The 24901-nt window shown below is 39.9% G+C and overlaps 1 protein-coding gene and 1 non-coding gene across 5 annotated transcripts in view; both read left to right on the top strand.

Annotated features, from left to right (window-relative positions):
• The window catches only part of Rapgef5 (Rap guanine nucleotide exchange factor 5), a 229622-nt gene that overhangs the window by 136588 nt on the left and 68133 nt on the right, over window positions 1–24901 (top strand). For 3 of the 4 annotated variants that reach the window (XM_074065141.1, XM_074065143.1, XM_020177532.2), the window contains 3 exons: window positions 16754–16810; window positions 20728–20846; window positions 21346–21434. In XM_074065141.1, coding sequence (XP_073921242.1) covers window positions 16754–16810; window positions 20728–20846; window positions 21346–21434 — 265 coding nt within the window. The remainder of the gene's footprint in view (window positions 1–16753; window positions 16811–20727; window positions 20847–21345; window positions 21435–24901) is intronic. The other variant, XM_074065142.1, reaches the window with a different exon arrangement.
• LOC141421165 (small nucleolar RNA SNORA40) lies at window positions 13308–13435 on the top strand. Its single transcript, XR_012445832.1, has one exon. It is a non-coding gene; the product is annotated as a small nucleolar RNA SNORA40 (small nucleolar RNA).

Genomic DNA, 24901 nt, shown 5'->3' with positions numbered 1-24901 from the left:
CATGAGACCTTTGTCTTTTGGAACCTGGCTTACTTCACTTAACATGATGTTATCCAGTTCCATCTCTATACCTGCAGACAACAAAATTTCATTCTTCTTTATGGCTGAATAATATTTGTGTATATGTGTGTGTATCTCACATTTTCTTAATCCATGCATTAATTGTAGGGCATCTAGGCTGTTTCCATAGATTGGCTGTTGTGAATAATGTTGGAGTAAACATGAGTGTAGGTATCTTTATTGTATCTTGATTTACATTCCTTCAGATATATGCCTAGGAGTGATATTGCTGGATCATATGGTAGCTCTATTTTTAGTTTTCTTTTTTTTCTATTTTTTTGGTGGGACTGGAGTTTGAACCCAGGACTACACACTTGAAGCAGGTGCCCTATCACTGGAGCCACACCTCCAGTCTATTTTTAGTTTTTTGAAGAGCCTCCATACTGTTTTCCATAGTGCTTGTACTAATTTGCATTCCCACCAACAATGTATAACAGTTCTTTTTTCCACACATTCTCACCAACATTTATTGTTGTTTGTGTTCTTATACATTCTAACAGGAATGAGTTGGAATATTTTCAAATTTTTTTTCAAGATGGAATCTTAATGTGGTTTTGATTTGTATTTCCTTTATTACAAGGGATGTTGAGCATTTCTTCATGTGTTTTTTGGCCATTTGGACTTCTCCCTTTGAAAATTTCTGTTCAGTTCATTTATGCATTTCTTTATTGGCTTATTGATTCTTTGGGGGTTTAGTTTTTTGAGCTCCCTATAAATTTTTGTTACTAATCCTTTGCCAGATGTATAGCTGGCAAAGACTTTCTCCCATTCTTTGGACTGACTCTTCAGTCTAGTGACCATTTCCTTTGCTGTGCAGAAGCTTTTTAGTTTCATTTAGTCCTGTTTGTAATATTTTCTCTTAATTGCTAAGCCATTGCAGTTCTGTTTAGGAAGTTATTGCCTATGCCTATATGTTTCAGTGTATTCCCTACTCTTTTCTGCAGTAGTTTCAGAATTTCAGGACTTACATTAGAGTTTGATCCACATTGAGTTGATACTTGTACAGGGTGACAGAATGGATCTAGTTCTAGTTTTCTGTATGCAGATATTCAGTTTTCCTAGCAACATTTGTTGAAGAGGCTCTCTTTTCTCCATCATATGTTTGGGGCACCTTTGTCAAAAATCAGGTGACTATAGCTTTGTGGATTCATATCTGAGTCTTCTGTTCCATTGGTCTTCATGTCTATTTTTGTGCCAGTACCATGCTGTTTTTATTGCTATGGCTCTGTAGTATAGTTTGAAGTCAGGTATTGTGATACCTCCAGAATTGCTCTTTTTGATCAGTATTGCCTTGGCTCTTTGCAGTCTTTTGTGCTTCTAAGTGAACTTTAGGGTTGATTTTTGTATCTCTGTGAGAAAGTCATTGGGATTTTGATGGGAATTGCATTGAACATGTAGATTGCTTTTGGAATTATGGCCATTTCCCCAGTATTGATTCTATCAGTTTATGAGCATGGGAGATCTTTCCATCTTCTGTAGTCTTCTTCAGTTTCTTTCTTTAGAGTTTTATAGTTTTCATTGTAGAGATTTTTCACTTCCTTTGTTAAGTTTATTCCTAGGAGGTTTTTTTTGAGGCTGTTGTAAATGGAATTGTTTTCCTGAATTCTTTCTCGTTCTGTAATTGTTGATATATAAAAATGGCTATTGATTTTTGTGTATTGGTTTTGTATCCTGCTACTTTGCTGAAGGTGTTTATGATGTGTAGGAGTTTTTGTTGGAGTTTTTAAGGGCCTTTTAGGAATAAGATCACGTCATCTGCAAATACGAATAATTTGACTTCCTCTTTTCCTATTTGAATTCCTTTTAATTTTTTTTTCTGTCTTACTGCTCTGGCTAGGAATTCCATAACTGTTAAATAAGGGTAGAGAGAGTGGACACCCATGTCTCATTCCTGACTTTAGAGGAAGTGGTTTCAGTTTTTTCCTATTTAGTAAGACGTAGGCTATAGATTTGTTGTATATAGCCTGCCTGCCTCCCTGCCTTCCTTCCTTCCAAAAACAGGCACTCTGCCTTTTGAGCCATACTTTCAAGTCCATTTTGCTCTTTTTTTTTTTTTTTTTTTTTACGATGCCAGGGTTTGACTCAGGGCCTACACCTTGAGCCATTCCACCAGGCCTTTTTTTTGTGGAGGGCTTTTTTTTTTTGAGGTAGGGTTAGGGTCTCACTAACTCTTTGATGGGGCTGGCCTCAAACTATGATCCTCCTGATCTCTGCCTCCTGAGTAGTTAGGATTATAAGTGTGAGCCACCAGCACCCAGCTCCTCTGGTTATGTTTTGGAGATGAGTCTCACAACTATTTGCCAAGGCTGACCTCAAACCATGATCCTCCAGATGTCAGCCTCCCAAGTAGCTAAGATTACAAGTATGAGTTACCAGCACCCGACATATATAGCCTTTATTATGTTGAGGTACATTACTTCTATTCCTAGTTTCTAAATATCATGAAAGAATGTTGAATTTTGTCAAAGGCCTTTTCTGCATCTATTGAGATGAATATATGATTTTTGTCCTTGCTTCTGTTTATGTGCTGTTTTACTTTTATTGATTTGCACATATTGAACTATTCCTACATCCCTGGGATGAAACCAACTTGATCGTGGTGTATGATCTTTTTGATATGTTGGTTTGCCAGTGTTTTATTGGAATTTTTGCATCTGTGTTCATAAAAGAGATTGACCTATAATTCTCTGTGTGTCTGTCTGTCTGTCTCTCTCTCTCTCTCTCTCTCTCCCTCCCTCTGTGTGTGTGTGTGTGTGTCCTTGTTCAGTTTTGGGAAGATCTAAATAATTGTTAATGTTGGCACAACCTTCTTTTTCCATACATAAAGCAAGTTGTATAGGAACCTGGCTAAGACCAATTTATTCTCACATTATTGAGAGAAACATTGGCTGAGCATCTGTGACCCAGGCATCCTAAAACAGAACAGAGGCAGAAATGAGCAGGATATGATTTGGGCCTGGAAGACCACTGAGTGAGTGAGAAGGATGAGAAAACAAAGAAGGGATAGTAAAGAAGGGCAGTAAGCGGACAGAAGAGAGGGCCAGGAAGAACTGTCAAAACGGAGGAAAGGATATACTTTGAATAAAGCATTTGTTTCTGGAACTCGCATTCCTGTAGGGCATTGCTGAATTAAGCATCTTCTCTTCTACCTTGGTGATTACCTGGTCAGGGTACAAATCATAAATGGTGAAGGTCACAAATCTCAAATCTAAAGCCGGTTACATATTATTAGAACTTAACATTCCTATCTTCCTGTTTTCTAGCTTCAAAATGTGCTTACATACCCCCCCCCCAAAAATATATATATCTTTTGGTATGTTTTACATGGACCTTGGCCTGTTTTGTTGACTGAATTTGTTTGTGAGGTTTACAGGTACTTAACAGTCCAGAACAAGGTGTCAAGCAACTTGCTACAACTTAAAGCACATGTCTAGTGCTAAAGATTATTTTGTTGTTTAAAATTCCTAATTGAAAAAGTAAGACATATTTTGTAGAGAATTAAGAAATAGTAGAACACTACAAGGAAGCAAAGAATTTGGAGATAACTAACCCTATTTTCCTTCACAACCCTGCGCTCCCCCATTTGTGCATTATAAGACTTTCCTCATGATTTCATAACACTTTTCACTACTCTTTCCTTGGGGGCAAGTATGTTTTCCAAAATTTGCTTTTATAAGTGATCTGTCATGCCCAACTCTACAAAATTTTCTACCTAAATTTATATTGTTAAGGATCAATTCCTAGCAGCATAATTGCTACTTACAAACGTGAACTGTGTTAATATCTTTTATGTTTTTGACCAGCTACTTTTCCTTAAACTCATGCTGATTTTTATTTAACAACAGCAATACATGAGAGTACTTGTTTTGTAATGCAGCACTGCACCTTCACGTTCACTGAATATTTTATTTAGTAGGAGAAACTAAGTGTCTTTGTCAGATTGATGGGGGAGAAACAGAACTGGAACTACTGTCCCCTTCAAATTTATGTTTCTTTTCTGGTAGAGTTGAATATTTGCAACTTCCATCAATCTATTTCTCTTCCCTAGAGAAAAATTCCACTGGGATTTTTCTCTTGATTTGAATATGTTCTTTATATATATATAGTATGCTATACTTTGTTATATTTGTTACATGCAGTTTTTCCCAGTTTGTTTCCTATTCATTTATTTATTTTTATGAGTGAAACTAGTCATTCTTTTCTTAGTTTAAAATTTGCCATTAAAATTAGAAAGGTCTTCCCCATTCTCTGGCCAGATACTTAATATTACTCATTTTTTAGTTTCTTCTGGAGTTGTACTTGGGTTTTAAATTTCCTGTGATTTATTTTTGTAATTTAAAATTAAGATTTCTTGATTGCCTATCATGTGCACAATTTTTCTTGGGTAAGTTTGTTATTAGGATAAAAATCCATTTTATTCTGAAGGAATTGAAATTCTGTTTACAAATTTCCTCCCAAGTTAATTATGTTGAGTATAGATTGAGTAAATTGATGTAAGATTACTTTCAACTCCAAAATTCTTCTCTTCTCTTGAAGAGAACCCCCCTTCCACCTGCTGCCACCCAAATTCAGTACCATACATCCATGCTTTGACTTTTGAACTCTTTGGGAAAATATTGCCATTTTATAATGAATATCAACTAAGCTTCGAATAGTTTTTATTTTACTCTAATTGAATATGCCTATCAATGCCAAGACTCATTCTGTTCTTTTATGTTCTAAAAACATTCTTATAGATAGAACTTGTAAAAATTTATTCTTTGTGAAATGGTGTTGATATGGGAGAGACAGATGGCTGATCTAGCATATCCAGCTAGAACTGTCTCTGTTACCAGGTTATTAAAACCACATTTTAAGTCAAGTTGTTAAATATTTAGAATTGTTTTTCTGAGTTCATAATGTCCTGAAGAGGATAGAGATCTGGAATTTCTAAATGTTAACAACTAAAATTCAGTAGACTTAATTGCTTTGAACTCTTAGAAATACTAAGAAAGTGGCCTGGTTATTGCTACTGGCTTGGTTCCTTATCTGACCACTACCCATAGCATAGCTCCAAACTACTGTTGTTCTAACTTGCATATTTATATCTCTTACATGTCAAGCTCTCACATGAAGAATGTATTTTGGGAGCACTGGACCCAAGTTTTATTTGAATTTTGATCCTCAGTGTCATGCAGTAAGTTTTTCGTCAGTGTTTGTGGGTGATGTGAAATGTTTCCCAAGTTCAAACATTCAAATCAAATATGTCAAAATCCAAAATTGTGCCAGCTGCAGAATTCCATTTCATTGGAATGTTCAAGTTTTAAATGAAAAGTTTCCTATTCTAGAGAATAAACCTGGATATGGCAAGCAGAAAAGGCAGAAAGATCCATCACCCATAGTCAGTCTGTAACAATGGACAAACGTTGGGAAGAATTCATCCTCAGCAAAGAATAGGCACAACTCTCCCACATTAACTGGTCATAGATTATGGAGGCGGTTATCTTACCCAGGCAGGTGTGTATATGGGGACTTTGGCATCTCAAGGGCATATTTATTATTCAGGAAAAGAGACCTATTTTTATCTGTATTGTTACTTAAATACCTTCATTTCTTTTCAGTCCATCCTTCTCTCCATAACTATTCCCACTTCAGAAAAAGAGGGGGAGAGATCTCTCATGCAAACAAATTCATTTTTGTTTCATTTTAAATTTCTCTCTTCCTTTATACCTCCTCCCCCCACCACCAGTGTTTGCTTGTCTTCCAAATCATTCTAGCAGTATTATTGCATTTTAAATTCTCTCAACATATTTTAATTCCAACTTTTTGTAACTTCACCACTGCACCAGAAGAGACATTTTGTCTTTGTCCTAGTTTGTTTCCAACTGTGAAATGAAGTTTCTGAGATGATTACTGCTGAGACTAAAGCAAGCCTCTCCAAAAACACACAGGAATGCACAAAACACTGAAAAAAAAAATGAATGTTTACTTGTCTCATACTTCCACACACCCATTCCATGTGCTCTAGCAGTTGCTATGGTAACTAGGAATTCTTTATTCCATAACTTGCATAAATACTGAGGCTGCTCTTTCATTACTGCTCTGCTCTTGCTGAAGCTAACACACGTGTGCATGCACACACTCAAAGCATCTCCTCATTCACACACTTGCAAGTGCACATATATATGCAAAAGGTATTTGGAAAGAGTAATAGTTTCTTGACTTGAAATCTTTCCATTTTTTTTAAGTGCATTACTTTATTCCATTTTTTTAAGTGCATTACTTTATACTTTCTTTTCTTCTTGTTTAAGTTTGAAGAATACTTCTGGAGAGACCATTTAGAGATAAAAACTAGCTTTTTCAAATAATTTTGGTTTCTGAATTAGGTCTTCACTCCACCAGGAGTCATTATCAAGCACACCTGAGTTTCAGACGCTGTAGGGAGGAATTTGAATGAAGAAACCAAAATCATATGACCAGTCAGGGCTAGCCATTTAGTCCTGCTCTGAAAGTTACACTGCCCTGTTGTTATTCAGATTTTTAAGGCTTCTATAAAACTCTTGTAAATGATTCTAGCCTCCAGGTGAGAAGTAAATCTACAGCTAAATTATAAAAACTGTTCCAGTCATAATTTAGTGTAATTTTTTTCCCATCTTTGGGTTGCAAATCAAGTGTCAATATTGATATTTTCCCTTGGGAATATCTTTGAATGTATCATTCTCTCTCTCTCTCTCTTTCTCTCTCTCTTCTCTCTCTCCCTCTCTCCCCCCCCCCCACACAATGATTTCAGAATTCTTAAAAACTAGAAGATATTTCTGTGTAACATTTATATTTGTCATTTCTGTAAAACCTCTGTGAAAACAAGATTCCAGATTTATTCATTGATTTACCCTTTTTAAAAATCCAAAGTAAAATATGTATTATCTTTCAAGGGCCATGAAGATAACACCTACAAAGAGAGGTGGAAACAAGTGCTATTTCCAACACTAAATCATCTCACTTTTACAAATCCCAGCATGACAGTCAGTCAAGAACGTCGTATGACATCTGTGTGGATGCCCTGGATTGATAGTGCTCATGTGTTCTAAGTATTGACAGACACAAAGTTTTTCACCAATGATTCTGGTTGTTGGCACTTATTTTCCTCTTTTTTCTTCGACACGTTAGGAAATAATGAAGGATCTAGGTTAGGTCTAACATTATCTTCTTTCTTCTGAATTACCTTCAGGTTGACTTTTGTCAAGTTTGTATGTGTGTGTGTCTGTGTCTGTGTGTGTTCATTTACACAGATCCCTTTGTCCTGGGCTGCATGATTCCAGGGACACAAAGGTGTTGTAGGTGGTTGGTGGCTCAGAAAGTGTCGATGATTCCTCAGCCCAATCTGACCACATTTTCCTCTGTGCCTGCTAAAATGACCAGTTTGAGTGGAAGTAACTCATATGTCTTAGTAAAAGGAAATAGCCGTCATATCTGGAGCAGAGGATGGGCGGATAGCAGCAGAGCCCTGCTACCTCCTTCTTGGTGACCACAGCTGATGTCAGGCTTGCCTGCTGCTTGGTTCACTGCTATCTTTGCTTGTTGGTGTGGTCAGCCACACCAACACTAAAGAGGTTAACTGCTCCATAGCAGAGCATCAGTAACCCTCTCATCCCCCAAGATTAAGAACTCATAAGCATTAATGAATTCTTGACATTTAAAAAAAAATGTAAGAGTCAGAGGGAAACAACAACTCTACTCTCCCATGGAAGGTACTATCTCATCACCCTAGTCCTCTTCTACCACAAGGACATTGAGCCTCCTTTACTTCATGTTCAGTGAACACTGACATTAACTCCCATGATGCCCTCCGCCTATTGGTGGTTCCTAGAGTTCCCGAGGATGTGGATTATATTGCAACTGAAAACATCTGTTGATATTATTTGTGTGTGTTTCTTTAAATTTGGATAATACTTATTTCATATATACATAAATACAGTTGTAGCAAGGCCCTGATAATCCAGTTTTGCAACACTTTGGTGTTATTATACTTGGATGATATATCATTACAATATAGTTTGTGTTTTTCTATATCCTTTTATTGAGGGCTTTCTCTCTGTGCCCAGCATTCAAGGTAGATATTATCCCACTCTACAGGCAAGAAAACTGATGCTCAAAGAGATTGAACAACTCCATCAAGACCAACCAGCTACTACATGGCAAGTCTAGGATTTAAACTCAGGCAAATTTGGTGGATATCAGTTTAATTTGATTCAGGCCATAAGTTCTTTGAAGGAGTGCCATCATCAGAGCTTAATTTTTATACTTTTAGGAACTGGTTATTGCCCATGAAATAGGGAGAAATGAAGCATACCCCTGGCATGGGTTTTCTTGGTAAGGTATGTGAATTGTGGTACAAATTAGATTTATCTAGTCATAGGTGATGCAAAGGTAATTGGGGTGGTCACTATCATAGGCCTTTTGTATATATTATCTTTTTCAGTGCCTAGAAATCCCCTGAGGGGTATAATCACCTTATATTTCAGATGATACTCCAAGTTTGCGAATGTATTTTCCACCAGCAACACAAGTGAATGATGGTAGCCAGATTTTTACTCTAGATAAGACGTACACACCCACAGTTTTAAGATTTTGTCTGCACGTATGAACCTGGCTCTCCCTGGCTGACTCAATCCAAAGTCAGGATTGAGTTCAGTTTCTGTTACGGAAGAACTGTGCCCATGATTCAGACTCTGTTTAGATCTGACTTTGGAGCCTTGGTTCCTTGCCACAGATAGTCTTGATCTTGACCTTTTGATCTGCAGATGTCTAGCTTGAATTTCTCTTCCTTCCTTAACCTACTGTCTGGATTTAGTTTTCCTGGGACTGAACCTCATCCTCTTGTCTTTGCCAGCTTCTCTGTCCTTAATCTTGGGATTATGGTACCCATCCACTTCTCCATTACTCACCAGGCCTGTCATTCATTTAATGGCACTGCTCTGGATAATGAGATGACACAGAGAACAAAACAGACCAAGTCCCTGTTCCCATGCAGCTAATCTCAAAGTGGAATTTCTCTGCCATTTCTCCTCCCTCTTCTGCCCTCCATCCCCACCCCCAAATATGACTGCCAACCAAGAACTTCTCTTCCCGAAGTAGAGGACCTGCCGGGAAAGACTTAATATGATTTAAGCTTGGACTGTGGCTCATGCAGGAAAGTGCCTGCTTTGCAAGCTCAAAGCCTTGAGTTCACAGCCCAGTTCCACCAAAAAAAAAAAATAATAATAATAATAAGCTTTTATGGTGAAGAAAACAATAACACCTGGGTAATTAATTCCTCTCAAAGGTCACATGGGAAGTATGGAGGTGAAGTAAGCTGTAGGAACTAAATTATAATAAACTAATGTAGGTATTATACAAGAAAGAGCTAAGGCAATAAAGCATGTAGGAATTGGATTAAGTAGGGAAATGCTGACACACGTTTTGAGTTCTTTTCCTGACAGCAGGAAGATGGACTACGTGACCTATATGGCATAGTCTGAAGTAATACATTGACACAAGCTTCTCTGGAAACCAGGGAAGGTGAAACGTGCTCACTCATCTCTGTTTTCAGCCTCACTTCCATTCTTACCTCTGCCCTGTGCCATTAGGTGGTGAATATTGACACTCGTGGGCCACATCACCCAAGGTCTCTTGCTCTGAATGGAACTCAGCCATTGGGAGGCATCAACAGATAGGACAGAGGAGAGAGGCCAGGGTACCACTTCCATGCTGTCCGTCCCCTCCTGCAGTCCTGACAGTGGCTGTGGCTTCTCTGCAGTGCCTCTTCTTCACACTCCAGTTCCCACAGCACCCAGTATCCACTCTTTCCAACTCTGGCCCTTCTAGCCAAGGGTGGTTAACTGTCCCTCTTTGCTAGCCCAGTTTATCTCATTAAAACCATTTTTGCTTAGTTTTCTGAAACTTGCCCACACTTCTATAAGAAGGTCCTTTATTAAACACTTCTAAAACCCTAGCTAGCCCTGAGTTTAAATACCAGAACTGCTAATAAATAAATAAGAATAAATAAAACCCTAGTTGGTGTGCCTTAACCTTTCTGGTGCTCCATCAAGCTAATGCAGAATATTGAAATGTCTCATGATGAAAAGCCACTGACTTTATATTCACTCTCTCTCTCTCTCTCTCTCTCTCTCTCTCTCTCTCTATATATATATATATATATATATATACACCCTATTTTGTAGTAGGTTTACTAGCTGAAGTTGGCCACAGCATCAAATCCCTAAACTTGCTGTAGTTTCAGGGTTCTTTGACAAGTGGTTTTATATGGTAATAATTTTTAGAGGCAGTAAGATTTAATGCAGCTCCTCCTTAGAGGCCAGGATCTTTCTATGCAGCCATGTTTCCTGATTTTCTGTGGATGTTTGATAAAGTTCTATAATAAATTCGTGTTTGCTTTCACATGTATGAAAGTCAAAGTTTACCTAGATTTTGTAAATTTGGGGGTGATGATTTCTATTAGTCCCATTAGGCTTTAATTTAAGATACTAATTTTCATATGTATGGTATAAAAAATAAAGAACTAATTATCATTATTTAATTTCTCTCCTCTGCCAGGGTAACCTGCACAAAGAAGGATTTATTAAGGGAAGTGCAGTTGTGGTCTGATAATCTTAATGGCTCATCTTGACATACATCTGCTTACTTAATCTTTCTCTCAATCAGTTCTGTCTTGTCAGCAATACTCTTTTGTCTTTTTTTTGTTTTGTTTTTTAACTTTTTCTATGAGGAAAAAAGAATCAGGAGATGCATCATCAGCAAATTCTGTGAAGTTTGGTCTCAGACAAAATTCTTTTTGACAGTGCAGGTAGTTTTTGCTTTGTCTGCTTTTGTTTTCTCAGGTAAGTGTTCTAATTCTGCAGTTCCCACATGAATCACCTAAGAATAGATGCAGGTTTTGGTCGTTGGGTTTGCTAAGCTGCATGTAGATTTTTTGTACCTAACTGCTAAGTCATGTGCCTTCTTCCTCATTCGGAGAGCCAACATTTTGGGCTTCTGTGAGAGAAGTGGACTCAAGACAGATGAATTTTGTAGAATTCTAGCATGTACAGCCTAGCCCTCGTTCATTTTGACTATTCTGTAAACTTGGTGACAGGCCCTGCCCCATCTTGAGAGCCTACCTTCTGTTGTTAGTTTGTCCTTAAACTGAGCCAGGCAGGCAGGCTCTTTCATCTCACCACCCACAAGTGGAAAATTACCTTGCTACAACATGGTGAGCAATTTCAGAGTTCCATCCCTCTCCCACACAGCACGGTGGCTCAGAGAGTGGAAATAAGTCTGTCATTCATTCTGCTGATTTCCTGTGTCTTACATATGCTGTCTGCCTGAATTGCACCTATCAGGCCATGTTTCTCAGACCCCTGCTGGCTTCTTGGTGCAGAATCCTGGGCACCACCCCAGTCAGTGCAGCCCTGTCTTCAAAGGCTCATGTCTGCCTGGTGCTTTTTATTGAGGTAAAATTTGCATAACACTAAAATTAATCAGTTTATACTGTATAGTTCAGTGTCTTCCCAGTTCTCAACCCTGTGTCCTGGGAGTCCCATCTCTGTCAGACATAGCCTGAATGACTGGCTGGAGTGGGAAGGGGGCATTCCCAGGTTGAAATGGCATAGGTGTCCCAGACACACAGCCTTCCTCTCAGCCCAGTATACAGAGCCCACATGCAACTGTGTTCCTGCCTCAGTTTAAGGTCTTAAACTTTGCCTGATCTGAACTATTTAAACTGTGCCCAACACCTAGCTTAGCCCTTATCACCCCTCTTCTCTTGAAAGTCACCCATTTAAAACAAAAAGTCAACTATCCTAGCAGTGTTGAGTCTCACCATGACTTCTGCTGCCTGACCCACCAGATTGTCCTGTGTTGGCTGTCAGCACTAGGGTAAATCAAATCCCCTTTGATAGCTATAATCTATAATATAGCACATTGACTACCTTAGAGGACATCTGTGGTTCTGGCCAAAGCATGAGAGTAGAGCCTGTCTGGGTTGAATCTCAACCTTACCTGTGATTTAACTTGGTCAGTTTACTTTTTTCTCTCTGCACTTTAGTCTCTATCTGTAAACTATGACTTTTCATAGTATTTACCTCATAGGGTCACCATTTATTGAATGTCTTCCTAGTGTGTTAGCTGACCTCTTAAATATTGGTTGCATGGGAGCTCAGTTTGCTACAGCTCCAACAGGTGGAGTAAATAGTTCAAAGCACAGTCCTCTCAAGTAATGAGCAATGTAATAGCAAAGGGTCCAAGTGGAGGAGATAATGAATGGCAGCCTCATAGTAAGAGTGACCTGGCGCGATATGAGATAGAATTCCGCCTCCAGAGATAACTCCCTCCCTCACTTTCTCTTGCTCACTCATTAATTTGCATGTTTGGTGCACTGTTGTCAAATCCCATGTGCTGGGCCCTCACTTGTGGCTTAGAAAAACAGAAGGTGCAGCCCCTACCCTTAAGATGTCATCATTTAGTGGAAAAGACAAAGAGAAAGCAGGTGATTGGAGGTCAGCTACTCAGGCGAGGAGTGTCATGAAGCATTCTTTGGACACTCCATTTGCATAGAGGAGGTTAGAGGCACTTATCAAAGAAGACTCCTTTGATGAGGTAAAAGATGTGAGTTCCCACATCTAGAATGGTTTTTACCTTTTGGGGGATCATAAACTTCTGTGAGGCTGAGAACTGTGAGCTCTGACTAGAAAAATGAGCCAATACATAAAAATTCTACATGCTTTTAGAGGGTTCTCTGAGTCTCTAAAGGCACCTATGAAGCCCCAGTCAAGGGCTTTTGTAAAAGCAGGTGCTCATAGAGGAGCAGGGACACACTGCCCTGGAGAATGCCAGTGGCTACTTTCAGGAGAGGAAAAACCAAATATTCTTGCAGGCCTGAGAAATCCTTTCATTGATCACTCTTTCTTGGTATTACTGGTAATATATGAAAACATAAATACTGTCAGAAACTTGGCTCAGGACAGTACAAGTTAGGACCTGCTAAACCATGACCATCTATCCTCCTTGCCTTTTAGAAAAATCAGTATTTTTATGACCCTGTAGGTATTTCCATCCCCAAAATAAGGCTATATTTCATGTGAATACTATTTTTTTTTGAGGTATAGGGATTGAACATAGGGCCTGTACTTCCTAGGCAAGTGCTCTACCACTTGAGCTACACCCCCAGTCCTTTTCATGTAAATAAATGAAAGAAAAAAGTTACAAGTTTGAACATGTATTAGCACTGTGTGTGTGTGTGTGTGTGTGTGTGTTTAACTTGTGGACAGAGACTCATACACAGGTACAAAAAATAAATCCTCTTTTGCAACTCAGAATTCATTGTTCAGTATGAGTGTTGACACCTATAAGTACGTATATGGTACCTAACATAGTTTAAAGTGATAGGAGTATCGATAACCATTAAGGGTGAGTCTAAGAATTAAGTATAGGTTGGAAAAAAAAGCTGAACATGATCATGGAAGTTAATGTAGATCAGTAGAAGGTAGTCGTTCTGTTATGCATTCAGAATTCGTAGGTAGGATGGCAGTGTGGCCAAACAAATTAAATTGAGCTACCTGTCTAAAGAATGGATCAATAATGAGGAACAGGGAAAACTTGGAAGCCCTCTTCTGTTTTCATATTCTGTACGGGCTCTGTTCAGAACATCTCTGAGTAAATCACTCTCTGTCTTATCACTCATACTCCTCTAATTTCAACTCAGGACACCTATTTATTTTTGTGCTTCCTTTTCCCCCACCTTCCCACTCATCCCAAATAATGTCCCCATAGGCAAAGCTGTGAAGAATTGTGGGAGTTCCTTTTTCTTCCCATCGTCCCCCCAGGAGAGTGGGGAGAACTGGTTTCTGCAGGTCTGGGGACTAAAGTGAGTGTTGGGAGGAAGAGGGTTTTGCTTCAAGGTGGACACACCAAGACTAAGCACCACGGGCAGAAAAAGCAAGAGCACGGCCCTGCTGGGATTCAGCCCGTTCCAAGAATGACCGTAACTGTCACAGGAGATTTGAGTAGAATGGAAAGACTCCACTCAGCCTTCCTGGCTTAGATGTTTAGCCAGAAGGAGGGTTGGCATTCAGGGTTCTTGTTTCATGAAGCCAAAGAATGAACATCACAGACAAGGAATGGTGGGTGTAGAGGTAGGAAGGTTTGTTAAGGGAAAGAGTGAAAGCTTCTGTGGGAAGTATGGGGTCCCAAGCTGTTGTCAGAGAAGTGACATAGTCTAAGGTTTTTATCCATTTTCTCCAAAGCATTGCTCAATCTCTATGCTAATTAACTGTGTAGAAAGCAGCAACTTTCTGGTTGGTTGTACCCTAGTCCTCATACAGTCCTTTTCCTGGTCCTCATTCTGGTCTGTCCTCCTTTTCCTTCCTTCTACCCTTTAAGGTCATAGGGAGGTCATACTGGAGGCTTCCAGGGGCCCTTCTGTCTCATAACCACGCCTCCCAACATCCCTCTTCTCCTGAGGTCTGTGCCACTGGCTCAGGCTGTGTGTCCTTCATTTCAAGATGCTCTCCCACTGTCTTCAGTTGCTGTGTTGTCTAGCTCCTGCCTCACCACCTTGAACCCAATTCACAGCCATCATTAACTGGAAGGTTCTGAGTATGAGGCTTATCACCCTAACAAGGAAATGCTTTTTATCCTTAACTCCATAACTATATTACCACTCCATACCAATGGCAGAGCAGCATCTCAAACCTTGTTAATGCCCTCCAGCCAAAGACCACCAAGAATATACCTGCGGTTCTGTTTATTGCTGATGGCCATGAAGGTCTTGAGACTGTTACCAGACTTGCTTTGTATGAGCTAGAGGTCTTTGTCTCACAATTTCCAAGAATGAAAATCACAGACAAGATTTAGTAAAGCGGGAGAGTTACTGAGATAGAAAAATAGCAAAGACTAGAGCCTCAGAGCTGGAGGTGGGGGGAGGACCCAAGAGAGGGTTGCCATAGAAGTGACCTGGTCTGAGGTTTTTATCTATTTTCACCAGGCCATTGCTTGGTCTCTATACTAATTAGGTGTGTAGAAAGTACGCATTCCCGTTGGCTCTGCCTGCAGTGTTCTCATTGGTTGTGCCCTAGTCCTTATAGTGTCCTTATTTTGATCTGTCCTGATTTTCCTTCTTGCTGCCCTTTAAGGTCACAGGGAGGTCCTAATGGAAGTTTTTGGGGCCCTTCTGACCTAGCTATACTGTCTAATTTTAGCTAACTGCCTAGCCTACTTACTCAAGACCTCACACCATTGGAGACCCTGGAGCACATCATCCTTGTGAACAAACTGGATAAGACTTGGGTTTGTGTTAGGCTTAAGGAAATAAGGCTTTGCTCTGGATTACTTTAAAGAAAATGATCAACTCTATGAATGAATATTTACTTTCTTGTCCTCTCTACAGAGAAGATAGACTAAGGCAAAGATAATAGCTGTCATTGTAGGAAAAGCAGCTGTCAGTCACTCATAATATTTGGGCTTTGTGATATTTATGGGTTGGACTATGTCTTGTTTTGTCTGTGTGCAGATACAATTACTAAGTGATTGTGTTTTTGTCTTCTTCCATTATGGTCACATGGTAGCATTGTCTAAGGTAGATTTTCTACAGATCATTTGCAACAGAATACTGAGGTTTAGCTGTGAGTGCCAGGTCAGCTCCTAGGTGTCAGGGTCTGAAAATATGGGGAAAAGGGGGAGGGGAGAATGGGGAACTAAAGTTTGGGTTTTTTTTTTTTCCTAATCTCTCACTCAGAAACCAACACAGAAGATTTTTGTGATCAAATGTGTAAGTTTTTGCCACACACCAAGCAAGCACTAAGTTATTTAGTGAACTTCAGATCCATGTCCTACAGTTCAATGGGATTTTGACACTGTCTACCTAGAGATAACATAGATCCCACAATTTGAGGGCTAAGTTCCCCAAAATTGCCCCATAATTTTGATGCCAGTCACAAGCTCCAGATTGTGTTATCTGTGCTTTTGAACTATTGGCTATGAATTAGGCTCATCATACTCCCTCCTGGACTTGATTAATTTTATAGGGTGACTCACAGAACTCAGAGAAGCACGTTTGCCAGCTTATTATAAAGAATATTTTAAAGGATGCAAATGAATAGCTAGATGAAGACAAGCTCTGGAAGGGTCCCAAGCACAAGAGCTTCCTTTCTTGTGAAGCTGTGAGGTGTCGTCTTCCTGACATGTGGATGAATTCTTGTTCACCTTCCTAAATGCTCCCTTGAGCTCAGTCTTTTTAGGTTTTTATGGAGGCTTCATTATGTAGGTAAGATTGATTAAGTCTTTGGCCATTGGTGACCATCTCAACCTTCAGCCCTTCTCTCCTCCCTTTTTTCCCCCTCCCTTGAGGTAGGGACAGGGATTGGGAGTTCCTATCCTTTGAGAAGTTATTGGTTCCCCTGGTAACCAGCCCCCCCCCCCCCCACAGTGTGATTATTTAGGGACTTTCCCAAAGTCACTTCATTAACATGAACCCAGGTGTGGTGCAAAGGGGCTTGTTATGAGTAACAAAAGACTGTCTTTGGCCTTTATAGCTCTGGATTGCTTCAGAAAGCAAGGACAAAAGGCCAAACACTTTAACAGAAGATTTTCTTAGGGCCCTACTTACTTAGGAAATTGTAAGAGTTATAAGAGCTGCAAGTCCAGAAACATGGACTAAATCTCAAACACTTGTATCCCTCAGGGGTTGCTGTTGCTGTTCTCTTCCTCAGACTTCACCACTCAGAATGCTGTGCCTCAGGTATTTGTCTCCTTGATGGAAACCTGTGCCCTTGGCTCCTGTGGCAGTTCATTGTCTTTCCTAGCCATGCAGAAACCCTATGATGATGAGCTGTTTTCCGGCTGATCTCTTTGCCTGTCCCTTATTCTGGATAGACCTCATCATTCATTGTTTTCCTCTTAAGGCCCCTGAGTACATAAGCAGAAAGTCATAAAACCATAAGGTATTTTCTAGCAAAGATGCCTGGCAGTTCTTTTTTTCATAGCTGGTTTATCCCCTATTGTGCACCCTGAAACCACTTTTCCAATAATATCCTCTTTAGGCCACCATCTTCACTTCAACCCCTTCCTTCCAGAAGATATCTCAAATCCCACTCTACTAAGATTAGAGGCCCTTTCCTATGATCTACCTCATCTCTCTTCTTCTGTACCTTGGCCACTTGATCCTATTCTGAAAGAAGTCTCTTTCTTTTCCAGCCTGACCCTACACTTGTGTTCCTCATTCTATCAGTTCTTCCCAGTAGACCCTCCCCACCTCACTAACATTCCCCAGATAGGGGCCCAGCCTGTTCAAGCTGATTTTGATCTCCTTCACTAGCACTTTAACACTTTTCTTCCCACTGAATTGAACCCAGGGCCTCACACATGCTAGGCAGGTGCTCTGCCACTGAGCTACATACCAGCCCTTTTTACATTTTTATTTTATTTTGAGTCACGGTTTTAGTCAGTCACTAAGGCTGACTTCAAACTTGCTATCCTCTGCCTCTGCTTCCTGAGTAGCTGGGGCCTGTCTTCTTTCTACTTCTTGATCTAAAAGTGATCCCAGTATTGCTTTTCCTTAGATTTGCCATCCTCATAAGTTTTACAGGGTCAGACAAGCCTTTTCTTTGGATTTCCGAGCTCAGTGCTCTCCTGGTTGTTCTTCTGCTTGTTTTGGTCTGTTCTTCATAGACCCTGGATAAGTAGTTTCTCCATGACTCTGTTACTCTTCCTCTTACTCTCTTTTTTCTTCATTTAAGTTCCCTATATAAATGGTTCCCTCTCTTTCCTGATCCCGAGTCTCATACACTGCCAAAACTTGAATAACTCAGAAATTTGTCTCCATCCCTGACTTTTGTCCAGAGTCTGAGTGCTTTATTTCTAACTGAATGCTGAATGTCTCTTGCAGGGTGTCCTGTCAGTAATAAAACATTAACTGTTAGACGTGAAGTTCATCCCTCTCACCATAGCCCTTCCTCTGCACATTTAGCCCCATGAATGGTATTCTCACTCTCTCAGCCACCGTAGTCGTATTTGATGACCATGTCCTGTGGGTTCTACTTTTGCCTTGTCCCTTGCATTTACCAACATCTTTGGATGCTCATCAGACTCTACTTAGGTGTTTATGGAGCCTACAACAGTTAAGAGCAGGGGACTCTCACTCATCTTCACTATTTGCTGCATAAATGACTATCAGCTGTTTTAACTCTTATTTGCCTCTTTTGAACTATTTGTCCTTGAACATATCATTAGTTCTCTGAATACTTTTATTCTTAACCAAGCAAGCACTGAAATAAAATTTCATACCCACACCTCAACTATGGTACTTCTGTTCTTTTTTCCAGAAGAGAAATTAGTGAAGTGTGCATGGGTCAGGAAGCATTAATATAACTTTCCTTCTTCAGTGCTGAATATAATGCATAGGATTATTATATTTTCATGGTAATTTTTTGGTATCTTACATTGCTCTTTAGTTATTGATTTTTCTGCTTTTTTTCTCTTCTTTATTTTTAACAGGTTTTCAAAATGGAACCTATTACAATGACTTAAGATGCTATTGATAGTACATCAATCTGATTCAGCTATTCCCCTGCCCAGTAGAATATGGCTGCTTTGTGCACAGCCATGCAATACATATGAGTTACACAGATATTAGAGAAACGCTGCCCATCCATATGCATGTGCAAAGCCTGTGGAAGTTAATAATGCCATATATCACTTGCACGTAGGATGTAAAACATACTTCAGTATGACAGCGGCTCATATAAAACAAGTACTGGCTTACAGTTAGATGAAACTAGGGAGAGATTTTTGTCCTTTTGGGTCTTTTTTTTCAAGTAATATAATTATTTGTTCCTATGTATCTTACTATCCCAGCCCTCAGTCCTTTTTTGGGTCAATATATGCTCCTCTCTCCAGCCACTTTATTTCACTTCAGCCACATGGATAACAAAAGAACTGCCTTGGAGAAATGAAAGATAGCAATTACACATTGGTATTCATGTTACAGGAGTCACACTGGCCTCCTCAGGGAGTTGAACAATGAATATCCAGCATTAATTGCCACAGAAACTGTGCCTCTGACCTTGCTGAAATGTAATACATCAGTTGTACATAATAAAATTACTTGCCACTAAAAGATTAAAAAAGAATGATCATAAAATTACATCAGTATTTAAAATGACCAATGTTCTTTGTTTTCTGGGAGGACTCAAATGACTGTATTTTTAGAAATCAGATGACACCGAGAATTGAAATCACAATCTTATCACTATTTGGTTGGCAATTATGGCAAGATTACTGGTTTTCTGTTCTTAGAAAGGTGAATAAAATACATTGACATCCCTGATGGGTATGTAGAAGCAATTACTAAGGGATAGAGATATGGTACTTTCTAATCCATTTATGGAGGCAGAGTACCCTTCTCCTTTACTGTTTGTACCTAATTATAGGTAGGATTTTCTGTCAATAGCACAAACACGTTAGAAACCTTAGCATATATTTTCCTTTTTAAAGAGGTAACATTATCCTGAAGGTGAAACCAACTTGTTAACTACTTTTCTTGCTTTAATTTTTTTGCTCAAGACAATAGAAGTTGTCTTGATGTTAGATTTTCTTCTGCTGCTTCTTCTCTCTCTCTCTCTCTCTCTCTCTCTCTCTCTCTCTGCAGTGCTGGGGTTTGAATTTGAAATCAGGGTCTCACACCTGATAGGTCAGCAGTCTATCACTTGAGCTATACCTCTAGCCCTAGAAGTTAGGTTTTCTTACATGTATGTTAGGGTTTTTCTGAACTACCTAAAACTTCCTGCGTGTTCCATATCAGGAGAGTTTCACACTAAAGCCCTGCAAGTATTCCTGGCTCAGAGTTGGGTCCACACTGCTGGCTCAGCAGGGAGTGTCCTCCACGACTGAGCCATGTCAGCGGACCACACTGGCTCTGGGCTGTGGAAGCTGCGTATGCAGAAATGAATGATGGTTCAGCCTTCTCTCCTTTTTAAAAAGGGACTGAAGTGAAGAAAGTCAGTGCAGTGGTCCGTGACTTCTGAATTTCAGCCTAGATGAGATTCTAACTGGAGATCCATTTTTGCTTGTATTCTGGAAAAACAAGTACATGATAAATTTGAAGGCCATCGTCACAAGTCAGGAAAAAAACAATGTCTTGAATAATCTAGTGGTTATTTTTTTGCCCATCTTTTAAAGTAAGCCTGTGTGTGCGTGTGCGTGTGCGTGTGTGTGTGCGTGTGTGTGTGTGTGTGTGTGTGTGTGTGAGTGTGAGAGAGAGAGAGAGAGAGAGAGAAACATTAGCCAGGTAAAAAGAGAAGATCATACACATGAAATTAATATGTTGTGCTTTTTAAAATCTTAAACTTTATATTTTCTAGTTCAGATTGTTCAAGTAGTTTTAAAAATAAACTCTGTGAACCCCAATTCTCCCTTAATCACTTCCTCCATTTCCTTTAAAGTACTTATGTCTCTTAATGCTTTGTGTTTCCATAGAACTTGAGTCTGGATGCTGCACTATTAGAGGGAGTCTCTTTGGCTGTACCCCTAATTTATTCTGAATCTGTAAAGAAATAATGGTACCTAGAAGCAAGCCTAGAAAATGCAGCTTAAGTTAGCTCCTTTTTAATTTTCTCTACTCTTCCCTCTCTCATCCATCACTCCCATCCACAATTAAAGCAAGATGATGAAGTGCCGATGGTTCAGGTTAAAGAGCAAGACCGGAATGTCCTGGTGCTGAAGAAAGTGCAGAGCTGTGGCCCAGCCCCCACAGCGGGGAGTGCGGAGAGCGATTGGAGGTGAGAGTTTCCCCTGCAGCCACTGAGGCACGTGCACTCTGCTTTCCTTCCCAGCCGCTTTCCTTCTCTCGCTCCATCTCACTCTCTCTCTCTCTCTCTCTCTCTCTCTCACTAGCTCTCCCCGCTTGCCCTATCCTCCCCGCCTCCCTCCCTCCCTTGTTTTTCTCTCCGCCTCCCCAGCATTCTAGCTGACTGCAGAGCTCTTAGCAGCCAGAGGGACTCAGTTCCCAGTGAAAGGACAGGGATGGCAAGATCTTTTAGCATTTAGGGGATGCCTTTGTTAGTAACCCTTCACAATGGGCAGCTCCAGGCTGAGGGTCTTTGACCCGCATCTAGAGAGGAAAGATTCTGTGGTGCTCTCAGACCGAGAGCTGCCCTTGCCTACCTTCGATGTGCCTTATTTCAAATACATCGATGAGGAGGATGAGGATGATGAATGGAGCAGCCGCTCACAGTCTTCCACAGAGGATGACTCAGTGGATTCTCTGCTCTCTGACAGATACGTGGTGGTGTCTGGGACCCCGGAGAAGATCTTGGAGCACCTTTTGAATGACTTGCACCTAGAAGAAGTCCAGGACAAAGAAACAGGTAAGGCATGGGGTGTCTCTTGCTTCCAGACTCACAGCTGCTGATGTCCTTGTCAGTATCCTCGGGCGAGGCTCCCACTGTTGATTGAAACCAGGGTGGGCAGAAATAGCATATGCTTTGTGTACCTCCCCGCTTTGCCTTATGCTGTTTGTTTAAATCCAGTAAATGGACACACAGTCTCCAAGCAGCTGCCTTGGAAGTAGCTGTACAAAGAAGGCAATATGAAGGCAGATGTATGTATTTCTTTGGTAATTTTAACCAAATCTCACCTAAAGGTAGTTGGCAAGAGGCCAGCGTTCCATAGCCTATGTGCAGTGGAAAGAAATACAAGGGGAAAGGACCAGCAGGCATTCACCTGGCATATAGGAAGTACTGAGCTAGTGGGGAGTAACCTCCCTGCCAAAATGTCAACGATTACTGCAAGTACTCAGAAGCTACATGCTTAGCAGCAACTTCTGCCTTTTCCAAGTGGTTTACAAACTGCCTGCTCACAGCAAGTCCTGGGGTGCAGACTATGATACAGCTTTCCAGACCCGAAGCTGTGATTCACAGAAATCTTATTGATCAGACTTCTTGTCCTTTTTATTCAAGCTGAGAGCAAAATAGCAATTAGCTTTTTCATCCATGCACTTTGGGAAACACTACTATTCCATTTACAGAACAACTTACCCATAATGTCTTTATCACAGAAGGAAGAGTACTTGCTTCTCTTAACCAGAGTTTGTGATTTGTTCCAACCTGGAGTACTATTTCAATGAATAGGCCTCTGGTGGTAGCCTAAATTTTGCAACTTGTTGTACTTTTTTGTTGCCACCAAGGCACCTGTGACACCCACAGTTTGCAGTATACTGATTGCATCAAGAAAAGGCAACTGTAGTTTGTGCTGGTGCAGAGTAACTAGTTCGGTTTTCCCATGCAGAGGAATTAGGAAATAATATTAGTAGGATCAGGAGTTTCCTCTGATCCTGGTAGTTTTGTCTGAACATGAATGATGTCTGGATCTATATTGCACTAAAAAGTGTAATAAGAAAAATAATCATGTGTGAAATATTTGGCTGGGTGAAAAAAAAAAGTAGTTATGTGACCCAATCATGTATTCCACAATAACATTATTGTTTGGCTTCAAAATTCAAGTGAATATTTTGCATATAATTGGGGGCAGGTGATCAGTGATTGTCATTTATCCACAAAAAATAAGCTGAAAGCATGCTCATGGCATTTGCTTGGTTGTGTGTCTGTAGATGAATATTATGTGCTCTTGAGCACTGTTCCAATGCTCTGCTTCATCAGATGTGATGATCATGGAATTGGCATAATTTCTCAGACTACTTTATACAGGTGGTTTGGAGTACAATATGGGCATGCTGTCTGCCATAGGAAGAAAAAGACACTTTAAATGTGGTAAAGCTTCAGAGGGGTTGAATGCTTTCTAAATTCCTGACTGTTTCTTTTATTCCTTCTTTCTAATTTTGATCATTTTGCATTTTCTTCCCTCCTCCCCTTTGTGGTGCTTGGGATCAAACCCAGGATCTCCTGCAAGCTAGACAGATGCTCTTCAACTAAGCTTTGCCTCTAACCTGTTCCCTTTACTTTTGAGAAAAATGGCTCAGGTGCTCACCAACAGACTCACTATTGAATGCTGGAAATGACAAATCACTCTTATTAAATACTGTTACTAATGCCAGGAGTTGCCTCCCATTAGGAATGGGGATGTCCACTGTGTCCCATAACTTTATTCCTGCTTTCTTCTCAATTATACCACCACTGGGGTCAAATATGTCACTCTTATCACATACATACAAATTAAGAAGATCAGGACTCAGTGGCTTGACCCTTGTAATCCCAACAACCCAGGTGGGCCAGGAGGTGCCAGGTAGAGAAAGCTGCACCTAATTCTTGCTTATCTTAGAATTTAAGGGAAGGACACCTGTGAAACTTCAGAGTTTTGGAGAGCCATTTGAAGGAAAATGTAGTAACAACTTTTCCTCCTATCAAAAGAAAATTTATAAAAATTAAAAAGTGAGTTTTGGACACACTAATCGATATTCCCATAGTAGGGACACCTGTGTGGAAGTCCTGTGTGGATTTTTGAACTTGAAACAGAAAAGCAATTATGTGGTTTTTGTTGATATAAAAATTTAAAAATATAAATCTAAATGTATCCAAATTAAAGAAAGGTTGTTATTAAGTGTTCTAGTTTGAATACTAAATAAATTGGATATTTGAAGTTCTTGAGGCCCCCTGTCACTGATGGGTAAGTTCTAGTTCTTTATCTTGGTTGGGTTGGTAGCCCTCATTATAGAGGCCTGTGTGTACAGGATCCTAATAGAGTTGCATAAACCATATGGAAGACAGATGGAGGAAAAGGAGAAGGGGCTGCAATAAAAGTGTACAGCATTTTTATGTTCTTGAGCGCCCCTTTTAGTGAGATAGAGCCATATGGGACAGAGTATTGCCATATGGTAGCCCCTCCACATGGCCCTGGTGGTCGTGAGGAGGAAAGGGTACATGGGAAGAAATAAATAGTCCTAGAAGCTGGGATGAGCCTGTTCTGGATTCTTACATTCCTATATTCCTATACACACACCTCCCTCCTCCAAAGACTAGGGAAGACTTTTCCCCAAAAGTCACTTAGTTGTGAAAGTGTAGGTGCAAGCCCCAACAGAGGAGCCCTCTGTGCTCACAAAAGACAAGTTGACATGATTACTCACTGGCATTAACATGCAAGTGGAAAAAGTTTACTGAATTGAATGCAGTAGGAAATGGAAAAGCCAGGGCTTTTTGAGAGAAAGCCTTTATTTCTGTTGGTACTTGAATCAAGAAGAGAATAGAAACAATTCAACAATTCATGCAGTGTTCTATCAAGCTGAGTTTTAAAAGCAAAAAATAATTTTACAGATGCTTAAAAGCAACCAACTAATTCTAAATGATTTCATCCACGTACACCTTCCATACTTACTTTAGTAATTCTCTCATGCATACCTTTCTTCCCTGTAGTACCCAGGCAGAAGGAGTGGTATGGATGAATGATGGATGAAAGGGTGAGTGAGGGAATTTTTAAAACTCTTAAATAAAAGAAGAATGGAAAATGCTGGCAGGAAACAACCAAGCATTTGGATCTTCCTCTGCAGCAAGCTTTTCATCGATGTATGATAATTTTCTCTCTTCTGTGTGCTACATTAGCAAAAATAACTCTCAAATAGCAAGCAACAATGAAATTCATTGAAATATTTTAAAAACATTTTTCCTTTGTTCCATAGTTATTAATTCTTTAAAACAGAAAGAAATGGAGTCTAGAAATTGGATTTTTATTTGTGATTGTGGAAAGTGATTGAAGCTGTTTTCAAAGATTTCCTTTTCTTTCAAAGTTCAGGTGCAGAGTTGAAACATTCTGAAATGTTAGAGAAAAATCAAGCAGTTTCTACAGCTTTATCCTTCATCTTCTCAGAAATAGGGCAGACATCACT

This window comes from Castor canadensis, chromosome 2 (assembly GCF_047511655.1).
Source record: "Castor canadensis chromosome 2, mCasCan1.hap1v2, whole genome shotgun sequence".
NCBI lineage: Eukaryota > Metazoa > Chordata > Mammalia > Rodentia > Castoridae > Castor > Castor canadensis.
The sequence above is the reverse complement of the archived record's forward strand: the minus strand, read 5'-3'. Positions and strand labels throughout refer to the sequence as shown.